The 14,363-nt window shown below is 45.9% G+C and overlaps 1 protein-coding gene across 11 annotated transcripts in view; it reads right to left on the reverse strand.

The window, feature by feature from the left end:
• PML (PML nuclear body scaffold) overlaps positions 1-13,430 on the reverse strand; it is a 38,984-nt gene extending 25,554 nt beyond the window's left edge. For all 11 annotated transcript variants that reach the window (XM_039238152.1, XM_039238151.1, XM_039238153.1 and 8 more), the window contains exons 1-2: positions 13,200-13,430; positions 10,392-10,858 (exon numbers count right to left, since the gene is read on the reverse strand). In XM_039238152.1, the coding sequence (XP_039094083.1) occupies positions 10,392-10,858; positions 13,200-13,334 (602 nt within the window). In that variant the 5' untranslated portion in view covers positions 13,335-13,430. The remainder of the gene's footprint in view (positions 1-10,391; positions 10,859-13,199) is intronic.
• Positions 13,431-14,363: the final 933 nt, after the last annotated feature.

Here is a 14,363-nt window from a genome sequence, read left to right on the forward strand (position 1 = left end):
GATTCCTAGCTTCAAGGCCTTGAGTAAAATACTTTCTCTTGAGTCTTAACTTTCCTGTCTATAAAATGAGGATAAATAAGAATGCCTCTCATAGACTGTTGTGAGGACAAAAGATGGGCTGGTGTATGTGAAGCCACCTGCACAGTGCCAGCTACACATTGGACAATCTGGGGCCACACAAGAAGGGGAGGCATCAACAACACATGGATGCACGGCAAGGATGGCCCTACTTTTGGTGGGTTGACCTCTCAACTTCGGATAGAAAGGAATCATACTGAGTATGGTCTCTGGGCTGTTCCCTTCCCATAGGGACAGGCCACCCCTGACCGTCCTGCTGAGACCAGAGCGGCATGCCACTTCCGCTGTTCTAGGAAACAGGGCCTGGAAATGCAGGAAGCAAAAATCCTATGAAAACGGGACCCATGGAGAGCTGGCCCTAGAGTAGGATGCCAGGGCAGGGCCCGGCGGTCTGAATGGCAACTGAAAAACTCTCCACTCTGCCATGCTCACCTCCACAAGAGGTATAGGAGCTTTCACTTTGCTGGAACAGCAAAAGGAACAGCTTCCTTTGGAAACTCAAATTATTGGCTAGAGGGCAATTAAAGGGATCCGTCAGCCATTTACATACAAGTATGAAGGCTTTTAATCAGACTGGTTTCCAAAAATCTCAGCTGGAAAACAGAGTTGAGGAAAGATTTCTGAAGCCAGGAGAGCACATGGGTAATTGCAGAGCCTGGGATACTTAGAGCAAAAGCATCATTCCTATTGACTTCCCCTTCTCCAACTCTTCATTGGTTGAGAAGGTGGTGGCAGAGATGGGAGCACCTAAGGGCTCAGAGAGGAAGATCCTTGAAAAGCAGCAGTGAGGAAGCCTCATCTGTCTCTCACGCCCACTGTATGCCGATCCCACAGCCACGAATGAGGAAGAGAAAGTTTGTGCTTTTCTTTCCCCACTCTTTTCTTTTTTTCTTCAAACTTTCATGTAAATTCTAGTTAGTTAGCAGACCATGCAATATTGGTATCAGAAGTCGAATTCAGTGGTTCATCACTCACACACAATGCCCAGGGGTCAGCATGACAAGTGCCCTTGTTAATGCCCATCACCCATCTACCTTCCCCACTCTTTTCTAGACAGGTCCCTGCTCCCAAGACAGAGGGCTGGCATGTTCATGGTGGACAGTGTTCTGTTAGGCCACATCACTATTTATGGCCCACTGAAAGGCCACTCAAGCCAGAGACCATGGGGGAATGCCAGATACACATCCCTCTGCAAACACTTCAACAAGTCATTGATTCTTGCTGACTCTACCTTCATTTACCTAATAAATAAATAAATAAATTAATTAATTAAATACCAACTATGCACAAGCATGGCACTGGATGTAAAGACAGTCAAGGTAGAATCCTGGTTCCTAAATCTGTCACATGAGTTACCATTGCCACCACCTTTGTTCTCATCTCAATCACAACTTATCTCCTTTTGCATATCCCCTAACGGGCTTCCCTGCCTCTGGTCTTTCCAATCAACCCTTCCCAGTGCCACCAACATCCCATTCTGAAATGTGATGATCGCATATGCTGGGACCATTGCAATGACCCCCACCCCCCCAAAGTACAGTCCAAACAGCATCAAGTACAAGACATTTTTAAAGCATCACCTAAGCTATATGTTAACACAGCTTGTATTTTTGGAGATTTGATTTTTGGAACAACGTTTTAGACAACTTGGAATTCGCTGCGTTTTATCATAACGTACTACAATTATACAGTATTGAGTGTTGGTGAACAGTGATGAAATAGGGATTTATATGCCAGGAAATGTTGCAAGGCAACAAGACAAGGTTTATCACATAGATAAGTACACTGACTATCAAACTATTTAAATCTGATCTAATTTCAGTAAATGAGATGGCAAAAGAGATGGAAGTAGCCAAAACAATTGATTAATTAAACCCAGGAATAAGAAAAATGTGATTTGATGACTAAGCTAACAAGAAACAATACCATAGTTAAGTGGCATATGGTATAAAAAGGCAGCGCTTCTACTTGGCCATACCGGTCTTGAAATACTTTTCTAACTCTAACAGCTTTGACAGAACAAATCCAAATTGAAAGACATGCCAAAGCAGGAGTTTGTTACAAAATTCAAAAACTAAAGTTAATCATTAAATGTTAATGGACTCTGGTAAAATAGAAAACAGGCGGTAAATCCTTATGTGCAGCAAATAACTTTGATAGTCTCGAGTACTCAAGTGTATAAAATGATTTATCATCATCTTCAGTACTCATTCAACAGTCATTAAACAAATCAGTTCCCCCCACATCACAGTAATACTGTCAATATTACGAATCAGAAAAACCAAGAAATAATACTAACACATTGTAATACCAATGGCAATAGAGCAAAAAGAGGACAATGAGGAGGAAAGGGAAGAGGAAAAAAGAGCAGTAAGAAAACGTCACTGAAATAAGAGAATTTTTAGACTGAAGGAGTCTGCCAGGTTTCAGAAGAACTGGATACAAAATGCTCACCACCAAGACAGTTTGGTTAAATTAATCAACTTCAAGAATGAAAAAAAAAAAATCTTTAGGTATCAAAACAGAAAAAGCAAATGATCGTTTGATGCTGGAAGACAATGCAGCCAAGTTTACAGAAGTCTAAAGGCAACAGTGTGACCCAGGTATATTATACCCAGCCAAGATATCATTCAAGTAGAAGAGCAGCTGATAGATATTTTCAAACTAAGAGACCCTAGGAATTTAGACTGCTTACTGACAACATCCATCCAATTAAGAGCTGAATTGAAATAAAGAATTTGTAGGAAGGAATGGTAAAGTACAAGGGCCAGGGCCACACATGAGAGCCATTTTAACATAGAAACAAGAGACGTAGATGGAAGGAGGCCATCCTGATCTTTTTCAGCAGAGATTCTAGTTACTACTGTCTAAAATGGAAATGTTTCCTTAAAACCAAACTATAATAACTACAACCTCTTAATGTCTTAGTATATATATATATATATATTTTTTTTTTTTTTTTGCTTAATCTTAGATATTTTAGAAACCATTTCACAATGAAGAAGTATTTCTTTGAAGTTTAGTAAGGTCCAATTTTATTTCAGTGCCTTTTTCTTCTGTTAAAGTTAAGGAAAATTAAATTTATCATTGCTTAAATAGCACGCTTTCTTTCAATAATCTGCTTCCAAGGGAAAAACCACTCGAGTTCTAAACAAGCAACTTGCAGAATCCTTTTCTGCAACTCGGCCCGGTTGTTAGTTGAGGAGAACCTCATGGCCTGCATGTAGAGGCCAGCCGCGCCAGGAAAGGCACACACGGTTTGCAGTCAGGAAACCCTGGACCCCAGGTGGGTCTTGGCTCAGACAAGTTCTCCTGGTTGGGTTAGCTCCCATGAATGCACTGGCCTCTCGCCTCATTTATACAATGGGAACCATTCTCTCTTTCAAGAAGGTGTGAGAATTAAGATAACAGCCCAGGAAAAACATCTCAAAAGACGGGAAGGTACTAACAAAAGGGATACTCCAACCAGAAGAGCCCATTCTCTGCCCATGTTGGAAAAGGGAAGAAGCTTCCTTCTGGAAAGGGACTGTCCAGGTTCCGAGGGTTTGGGAAGTTTCACCTGAGGCTGGCTTCAAACCTATAGCCTACATGGACGGGTATCTGATCCAATCAGAAACACACTCAGACTAGGCTTAGAATGCGGGCGGAGATTCTTGCTCTCTCCCACTGGATTTGAGGATGAGGGTGTGTACAAAGACCTGTGGTGCTGCAAGCGAGAGGATGAAACCCTTCCGTGAACGGGGCTGACTTGCAGCAAAGCCGAGTCACAAGAAATACAGAGAAAGTAGGTCCTGTTGAATATGAATATCTAATCAAGTAGGGTCAGAAGCTGGCCACAACCCTATTCACTTCTTACATAAGCCATTCATTCATTTTTGCTTAAGCCACTAAGTAAAAAGTTGTTAGTAATTTACATATTTGTTTTCTTTGTATCTCATACAGACAGACCTCTTCAAGGCACAGCTCACATGGCCCTTTTTAAAAAAAAATTTTTTTTGAGTGCTTTATTTATTTCTGGTAGAGAGACAGCGTGAGCAGGGGAGGGTCAGAGAGAGAGGGAGATACAGAATCTGAAGCAGCCTCCAGGCTCTGAGCTAGCTGTCAGCACAGAGCCCGATGCGGGGCTCAAACCTACCAGCCGTGAGATCGTGACCTGACCTGAAGTCCGATGCCCAACCGACGGAGCCACCCAGGTGCCTCACATGGCCCTTTTATCTGTGCATTCAACCAAATCTACCTTGGGGCTCCATGCCCCCAATCCCCATGAAAGGAAAAGCAGCCACTCTTGGGTCTGGAAACCAAGTCCCCTGGGTGAGTTCATAGAATAACTAGGAAATGGATTCTTTGTCTGTGCCCTAACTCCCGGCAGCATCATCCCACTTGCCCATGTGGTGCTCCTGGGTCACCTTTCAACCCCAGCGAGATCATCAAGAGGATGCAATTTACTGATAACTTCACAGTGGTACCAGAGAGGCCCCGAGGAGGCCCGCCAGACACCAAGGGTGCAAAACAATTTCAGGAGGCACTTGCTTGGTTCACGAGGGCAAGGGGGCTCCTTATAGTCTGCACCTGTGGCATCTGGCCCTCTTCTCCCCAGCCCTAGCCCCAAGTGGGGCCCTGGAGGATGTCTTTTCCTTCTCAGCTAGCAGCCCGTCCCTTCCTTGTCACCAGCTTTGCCACTGTGCACTGTCTGTCTCTGCCCTGAATCTTGCCCTGGGCTGTCCTGCCTGCTTCTCCCTGTCCTAGGAGAATTATTCCAACTTCTGGTCTTGGGAACTCTTTTCCCCGGGTTATGATCTCATCATACCTTTCAACTGGATTAATAGATCTTTTGTTTCTTCCACTCAACTATTTCAAATGCTTTCTGGCTACAAGCTTTGATGCCCCTGGATTAATTCCCCCACCCCATCTGGCCAAGCTTTGGGAAGTGACACCCAGATAGGGGTCTTAGCTCCACCTGCAGGCCCATAGTACTGTTGGGTGGAAGGTACTCCCCACCACTCCCCAGAATGGGAAGGCTGGTGGCCACCTTTAACTCCAGGTCAGGCAGGCCTTGGTAGTGTGAGATTTAGGGCCCTTCCCCATTCTTCCACCTCCACCCTCTTGCAGACCTCACCCCTACTTGTACCACAGCCTCAGTCTCCTAATGGGGCTCCCTTTCTCCTGGTCCAGATCCTTTGCTTCAGTTTCTGCTGGGTACATATGCCCAACCATATGGTAGTCAATCTCCTCAAATTCTTTATGGAATGGGGTGAAGTATAAATAAGTAGCCAAAGGAACAAATACTGGGTCTCCTGGCTCCCAAGCTTACCCATTTCACAGAGCCACAGCACAGAGAGAGAATCTGATCCTCCCACCCTCTGCCTTAACAGCCATCAGTGGGCTTCCAATAGAGCCCCCCACCCCTCATAGGGTCCCTTTCAAAGTGTGTTCTCTAGGCTGTTCCCTGATAAAACAAGAGTGAAATGCATGAAAAAGGAACAAGCTGAGAACAGTCTGTGTCCTAAAATCTTAGGATCAAGTTCTAAATCCATCAAGCCTCCCATGTCTGACCCCAGTTCCCCCTTCCAGCCCCTGCCTTCAGGCGCACCCTTTACTTGCAATTCCTGAAACACAGCCGACCGGCTAGTGCCTCTGCCTTTGCACATGCTGCCCGGTCCACCCTGTCCTGCCCCCAGTGCCATTTCTCCTTTCTCACATGTCAGGCTAAACGTGACACCCTCTTGGAAGCTGCATACGGCCAGCCAATGCCCTTTCTAAGATGACTCACTTCTGTGCCTGTGCTTCCTCCTCCTTTCTGTCCTTAACAATTGACTGAGCACACATCCAGATGTCAACCCAGTGCGTGTGGGGATACTGCTTGGGGAAAATGAACGGTAGTAAGGTAGAAGACAGCATGAAAAGGGCAATTATCCAAGCTCAGGGTGAGCAGACTTCCTCCTGGCACTTTCTAGCCTTGATGGTGAGTTGCAGATCTGGTTCTTCTACCAGACTGCGACCTCACAGAGGGCCAGAGATGTATCTGTTCATATTTATACCTTAGCACCTAGTAGACAGCCTGCCACATATGAGGAAGCAGGCTGAAAAAATGTACTTCACGCGGGGTGCCTGGGTGGCTCAGTTGGTTGGGCATCTGAATTCAGCTTGGGTCATGATCCCCTGGTTTGTGGGTTCGAGCCCCGCGTCAGATCCTGACAGCTCGGACAGGGCCTGGAGCCTGCTTTGTATTCGGTGTCTCATTCTCTCTCTGCCCCTCCCCCACTTGTGCTCTGTTTCTGTCTCTCAAAAAAAAAAGTACTCCACACAAGTGGTGGATGTGGTTACAAGTGCTGAAAGTGGTGATCATTCTCTCTCTGCCCCTCTCCCGCTTGTGCTCTGTCTATCCCTGTCTCTCAAAAATAAAGAAATGTAAAAAAAAGAAAAATGTACTCCACGTGGTAGGAGTGGTGATTGTGATCAAAGCCAGTGGCCCCAGGATAGACATTTCCAGACTGAGTTGTGAGTTTAAAGCCACCTGTGGTGCTGCTGCCCAACCAGACTCCTAAATCAGCTCGGTGTCAAAGGATGGAGTGGTTTACGACTGCACTGTGACCTGAAGAAAGCTGTGGATTATTTATGGCACTGAAGTTTTGTGCAGAGAAAACAAGTTGAGTGTTTCCAGTAAGTGCTAGCAAATTGTGAAAACAAGGTAAACTGTGAGTGTCTGTGTATGATTTTTAAGTGGTATGATTGGGTTTTTGAAGCCATCCGCCTTGCTCAAGGGACCTGAATCCTGCTCTCTTGGCTGGACCAGCCCCTGCCCATTGTACCTGGACAGAAACCCATCCCAACCCCTACGTCAGAGGTGGGACCACTTGTAAGCTACTAACATCTTATTTAGAAATAAGAAAGGGGGCATAATTACAGGTATAAAGGAAATGTCTAAATTATGAAAGAGCTTAGGGTGAACTGGAAAATTTTCTAGGAAATCTGACTCAAGATCCACCAACAGACCCATACCAGAGAAAAAACCTGACTCGTCAAAAACAGCACCATTCGGGGTGCCTAGGTGGCCCAGTCAGTTGAGCGTCGGACTTCGGCTCAGGTAATGATCCCGCAGTTCGTGAGTTCGAGCCCCGTATGGGGCTCTGTGCTGCCAGCTCAGAGCCTGGAGCCTGTCTCAGATTCTGCCCCTCCCCCACTCACACTCTGTCTCTGTCTCTCTCATGGATAAATAAACGTTAAAAAATTAAAAAAAAAAAACACAGCACCAGTCTCAGATAGTTTTTCAAGAAAGAAATAAACCCAAATTGCTTATGTTCTTGAACTGTTCTAGAGCAGAACAGAGAAATTATAGGGATAGGGTTTTAACGTTGACTGTGTACCTAATATGTGCCAGGCACTGTGCTAAGCAATTTGTGTGTGTGCGTGTGCGTGCATGCGTGTGTGTGTGTGTACCAGTTCAAACAAGCTTACAAATTCACTGAAGATTAGTATAAAATGGATCAAAAAACTTAAAAGAAATTACACATAATCATAAACATTGATCACATTTATAAATATAGATAATAGCCTAAATAAGACAGTATTAAATGGAATCTAACTGTGAATTAAAATAATAGTATATCAGGACCAAACAGGGTTTTTTCTCCTGGGAATCAATAAATGGCTCAACATAAGGAAACATACTGCTGTATAATTCATCATACTGAAAGGTAAAATGACACCTTCACAGAATCCCAAGGAACACCCATTCTTGAGTTAAAAATAAAACAAAATAGCAGCCACAAAAATCTCATAGTAAGAGGGGCACCTGGGTGGCTTAGTCGGTTGAGCGTCCGACTTTTGCTTAGGTCATGATCTCACGGTTCGTGGGTTTGAGCCCCGTGTTGGGCTCTGTGCTGACTGCCAGCTCAGAGCCTGGAGCCTATTTCAGAGTCTGTATCTCCCTCTCTCTCTGACCCTCCCCTGCTCACGCTGTCTCTCTCTCTCCTAGAAATAAATAAAAATATTAAAAAAAAAAAAACTCATAGTAAGAGAGAAGAATGCGAAGGTGATTTTGTAAAGTTACCTAAGGAAGCCAATAATAAACAGCGTACTAAATAAGAACACATAAACTTTCTCATGAAAGCTAGCAATAAGATAAAGTTGCCTTTCCTGACCACTTCTTCACACTATTTAATATTCTAGCAGTTCTAGCTAATGAAACAAAGCTACAGAGAGGAAATATGCATAAATACTGGAGAGAAAAAGGTTTTATTGTTTGCAGAGGATATGATCGTTTACCTAGAAACTCCAAAAGAATCCAAAAAAATCGATTAGAAAACCTTACCAAAATGAAAGAGCTCAATCAGATGGCTAGTGTAATACGAATATACATGAATCAGGGGGCCTAGAGGATGTTCATGATAACCAGCTAGAAATGATAATGGAACAGAGTTTATTCACAGGGCTATTCAATATTATAAATTCAACTATAATTTAAAAGTTCAAGAGGTATGTCAATAACACTATAAAACTCAAAAGATATAATTAGACATGAGGCCAACTCTCCCCAGATTTAACACAATTTCAATCAAAATCCCAACGAATAAATATGTAAGTTCTGAAATTGCATAAACTGTAAGAACAGAAAAAAAAAGAAAAATGAGGAATAATGGGAATTTCATTTGCCCTATCAAACATGAAGCATTCCCTAGAGCAGGAAGGATTAGTGCAGGAATAGTCAGATCATTGGCCCAGGACAGATATTTATAAACATACTCATTACTTGGGTATTTAGTAGAGCATTAAAGGGTATTTCAAAACAAGGTAAGAGTGGATTATTCAATAAAAGTTGTTGAGAGAACCAGCTTTCCATTTGGAGAGAAAAGCAAAGTAAGAATCCTACTTTATACCATACAGAAAAATAAATTCCATATGAATTAAAGATTTAATTATAAACACAAAGCCATGAGATTATTAAAATAGAATATAGGAAAGTATTTTTAATATTGGCAGGGGGGAAAAGTCTTTCCTAGTAGGATTAAAGCCGGACACTGTAAAGGAAGAGACTGATGAACTGAATTCTATAAAACTAAAAACTTACACACAATACCTTCTAGGAAATGAAATGACAAAGGTCAACATGAGAAAACATTTGCACAGCTACTGGCTCTTGCAATTAAAGAGACTAATTTCTGGAAGGAAATAAAAACAAATAGGCAAAGGACTTAAGTAGGCAATTCACAATTGAAGAAAAGACAATGGCCAATAAACATATAAAAAGCCACTAAACCTGAATCTTAACAACAAAGAAATCCAAATTCTAAGTGATACTATCTGTCTATTGAGGAATTTGCAGGAAATGCATTCTGGTAGTGCAGGTGGTAAAAGACCAGGCAGGAAGCAGGCCACTGTGAGTTTTTTGAGGAGTGCAGTTCTGTGTCCCCAATGGGCAAAGAATACCTTCACTTTTTGTGATCCCCAAGGAATCTACAGAATCTTACAGAAGCAATCTACTGGGAGTGGGGATAGTTCACATTTGTAGGCTACCTTTTTGGCTAAAAGAGGGAAGATAAGAATGTATAAGACTATATACCCCTATCTGTGAATATTTTCACAAAGAAACTCTGGAAGCACTCAAAACTGGCAACGATGTTTAACGGTGGATGGGGGAGGGAGGGAGAAATGGTAGGAATTAAGCAGATGGGGGCAGAGTGGAATGGAGACTTGCCCCCTCACTTTATAAATGTTGTGACTTTTTGACATACAAATGTATTATCAAAAATATTGAATTAAAATCCTGTGCTGTTTAATAAAAAGAATTTTAACCGGAGTCGATAGGATTTCTTTCAAATAGACATTCTGAGATAGTATGGTGTGATGGTTTTGGCTTTTCAGACAGAAACGCACTACCTGCATCTCATCTAGAATCCACCTATACACCCCGACTCCATGGCTGTGATATGGAAAATTCCACTGTAGGACTTTCTAAAGGCAGTTTGGTAACATGTATCAAAGTATAAAATTTTCACACCCCTTCACCACTCAGCAATGGCATTTCCAACTTTATCCTGAAGAAATTATTGGATAAGTGTGTAAAGCGGTTTCTGCAGCTTTATTTAGGACAGAGGGAACCCAGAAACGATTACTATCTATTTGTATGAGACAGCATAAATTGCGGCCATGGCCACAGCACAGATGGTGCTGGTCTGAGGACCACACTTTGAGTTGCAAGACCCTAGACCCTCCTTATCCCACGTTCCCAGCTATGTGCCTCTTTGGATCTCTGCTCCCTGCACCTTCTCCCTGTATCTGGGATGTGCCACCCCACCATGGGCCGGCCGGCTCACCTAGTCAGCATAGGGGTGCGGTGGTTGGGGTTGGAGCAGAAGATGTTGTTGGACTTCCGCGTGCCATCTAGAAACTCGCACACCGATTGGCTGCGGAGCTCTTCCAGGGGCCGGGCCTCGTGCTTGAGGAACCACTGGTGCGCCTCGAAGCACTTGGCACAGAGGAGCTGCTCACACTCGAAACACCAGAAGTCGGCAGTCTCTTTGCAACGGGTACAAAGTGCCTGCGCGTCCACGATCTGCCTGTACACCGACAGGCGCCGCTGCAGACTCTCGAAGAAGACGTTATCCAGGGCCAGCGAGTCCGCGCCTGCGGGCCCGGGCGCCTGGCAGATGGGGCACTGCATGCCTGGCGCCCCCAGGCATCCCGAGCACAGCGTGTGCAGACAAGGCAGCAGTTTGGGGCACTTGGCTTCTACCTGGCAGCCCTGGCAGCGCAGGAACTGGAACTCCTCCTCCACGGCTTTCTGGGGGACCAGAGACGGGGACCAGAGAGATGCGGGTGAGGCCTGACATCCAGAAGTCCCCACCCACCGCACCCGTTCCTGTGGCTGGAGGCTGGAATGGGACTCCATACCCCATTGCAGGCAGGATGATACAAAACCGAGGCTTCCCAGCACCCCACTCTCCCACTCATCAAGCCTTCCAGCTCTCCCTCCACAATTTACTGAGCATCTGCTTCCCCTTGGCCCTGAGATACCTGGATGGATGGGATAAATCTCTGCCTCCGATGAACTCAGTTTAGAAAGGAGACACACTAAAGTGTATCTCATTTAACATCGTATAAAGTGCTTAATACGGTTTGGTGGCTCCTCAAAAAGTTAAACCATATAGGGGCGCCTGGGTGGCTTAGTCGGTTAAGCGTCCGACTTTCGCTTAGGTCATGATCTCGCGGTTCGTGGGTTCGAGCCCCGCATCGGGCTCTGTGCTGACTGCCAGCTCAGAGCCTGGAGCCTGTTTCAGTCTGTGACTCCCTCTCTCTCTGACCCTCCTCTGCTCACGCTCTCTCTCTCTCTCCTAGAAATAAATAAATTAATTAAAAAAAAAAAAGTTAAACCATACAAACTCAGAAATACCATTCCTAGATGTGTTTCCCAAAAGAACTGAAAACAAGTAGTTGTACACCCATGTTCCCAACATCATTATGCACAATAGCCAAAAGGCAGAAATAACCCAAGTGTCCATCAATAGATGAATGGATAAACAAAAGTCGTCTACATGTGCAACGGGATATTCAGCTTTAAAAAGGAAGGAAGGGGGTGCCTGGCTGGCTCCGTCTGTAGAGCACGTGACTCTCCATCTTAGGGTTGTGAATTTGAGCCCCATGCTTGGTGTCGAAGTTACTTAAATATAAAATTTTAAAAATAAAATAAAAAGGAAGGAAGTTCTCTTACATGCTACGAGAACCTCGAAGACATTATGCTAAGCAAAATAAGCCAAACCACAAAGGGACAGATACTGCATGGTGCCACTTTCTAGACTAGGCAAAGTCACAGCAACAGAAAGTAGATTGGTGGGAGAAGGAGTTACTAAGGAGCTACTGCTTAAAGAGTACAGTTTCTGTTGCCAGTGATGAAAGAATTCTGGAAATAGAGGGTGGTGATAATTACTCAACATTGTGAACATACTTAATGCCACTGAAAGGTACACTTAAAAATGCTTAAATTGGGGCACCTGGGTGACTCAGTCAGTTAAGCCTCCGAATTCGGCTCCAGTCATGATCTCACGGTTCATGGGTTCGAGCCCTTCGTTGGGCTCTGTGTTGACAGCCAGCTCAGGGCTTGGAGCCTGTTTCAGATTCTGTTATCTCCCTCTCTCTGTGACCCTCCCCTGCTCATGCTGTCTCTCTCTCTCTCAGAAATAAATAAAACATTTAAAAAAGTGCTTAAGTTTTTGGAGCACCTGGCTGGCTCAGTTAGAAGAGCATGCAACTCTTGATCTCAGGGTTGTAAGTTCAAGCCCCATGTCGGGTGTAGAGATTACTTACAAAAAACAAAATCCTTAAAAACATGGTGAGTTTTATGTTATGGATATTTTACAGCAAAAAAAAAAAAAAAAAGTGCTTAACACAGTACCTGGCACATGAGTGTTCAGAATTAAGTAAGATTACTCCTAGTTGTAATAATGCAAATAAAAAAAGTTACGGCAAAAAGGTGCTTTCATGAAAGCAAGCCAAAGGACCTGGAAGAACATACAGCAAGTGATATAAGTAGCTCCTTCAGGGAGCTGGGGCATTTGCCCCAGAGAGGACTGAGGCAAGATTCCAGGAGGAGGACCTAATAACCCCCTTGTGGGCGGGGGCTGTGCACCCGAGGTGGTCCAAGAGAAAGATCCTGGAGGTATCTTAGCAAAGAAACCACCACGGGAACTGTGAGGCCTTAGCCAAGACAATTCTCTCATCTGGGCCAGCTTCCCACTTCCTGATCTGGGAACTCGGGTTTTGGTTTTGTCACACCTGGAACGTGCCCCTGGCCCCAGGCCTGCGAAATAGGGCATCCTCCCTAACCCGTGGACCTTCATCTGAGGCAGGGGCTTAGGAGGCAAAGCGCCAGGGTGGGCATCTTGACCCCTGCTCGTGGAGAATCGTGAAGAATCACAGGCCAGAGAGGCTCCCCTAACTCATGCTGGTCCCCTTTTCTGCGCTCACTTCCCCCTACCCCAGCCCAGAGGGTCGGGACCCGATGTCCGCTTTTATCGCTGTGGCACTCTTTAAGGCACTTGGCCAAGTTGCCCTCTCCCTTCCCACCGCTCCCCGCAACTGACCAAATCAACGAAGTCTAAACCCCATCTCCCCAAACCCAGTAGTACCTCCGTGGGGCTGTGGCTGGGGCTGGGCTGGTGGCCTTCGGAGACGGACTCCGGGGGAGGCATGGTGGGTGTGGGGGGCCGGGCGGGGTCTTGCTGGGGACCCGGAGATCGGGCGAGTGCAGGCTCCCGCTGCATGGATCACAGCACAGTTTCGATTCTGGGTTTTGAGCTTGAGGGGAGGGAGGAGAAACGGAACGAGAGGCAGGCGCCAGAGGGCCAAGTCTCTGGAGTCGCTGCGAGTCAGTCTGAAAGGGGCGGTGCCCGCTGAGGGCCCGCCTCCCGAGAGGAAGTGAGACAGAGCGGAGGGGAGGTTCTAGGGGCGGAGAGGCGGTTCTATGGGCGGAGAGGCCGGCTTATGGGCTTTGAAGACACGCCCAGGGCCGGAGGAAGGGGTGGGAGGAGAGGAGTAGATGTTCTACAGACCTGGGGGTAAAGGGAATGTAGCAGAGCTGAGCTGGAAAGGGAGCAGCGCTCGTCCTTGGCTTTGAGGGAGGGGCGGGGAGGGGGGCACAGAGATGAGCCACAGGTGGCCCTGCTTTGGGAGAACCCTAGGTCTAGTAGAAGAGCAGTTACCCAAACAGAGGTTTTCATACACTCTTGGGCCTGGCTGGAAAGGAGATTCTCAGGTGGCACTTGAAGGAACGGGAAGGAGGGTGGGTGGTCGCCAGGGTTTAGGGGTGGAGGGAAGCTTGGAACGGCACGTGCAAAGGCATGGAGGTTTGACACAGGAGAGCCTGTTTGAGTCCTTTTCAGATTTAAGAGGGGACCCATGAGTGACATCAGAGCCAAGGAGATGGACCAGCTCTGTGGGCAACAAGAGAGTGAGTTTAGAACCCAGGAAAATGACCCAACATGCATGCTGGGATGGTCACTCTGACAACCTGAAACAGGTGGCCTGCTCTAGGACAACGGCTATGGGATGCAGAGGAGGCATCTGAGCCAGAGACACTGGGAGGTCACTGAGTGGAGATGAGGGGGACAGGACGATGCCTTGGGTGACAGTTGGAAAGGCTGGTAAGTCTGCGGCAATGGTGGCAGGCAGGCTGGGAGGGGGAGAACTGGTGAGGAGATATGAAGACCACAAGGAGAGCAAATCAGCTCTTGGCCGAAGGAGAAGCATGCCAGCTCCCAGCTGGTGAGGGGAGAAAGCGCACTCCTCACTGG

This window comes from Hyaena hyaena, unplaced genomic scaffold, assembly GCF_003009895.1.
Source record: "Hyaena hyaena isolate Hyena2069 unplaced genomic scaffold, ASM300989v1 scaffold_137, whole genome shotgun sequence".
NCBI classification, from domain to species: Eukaryota; Metazoa; Chordata; class Mammalia; order Carnivora; family Hyaenidae; genus Hyaena; species Hyaena hyaena.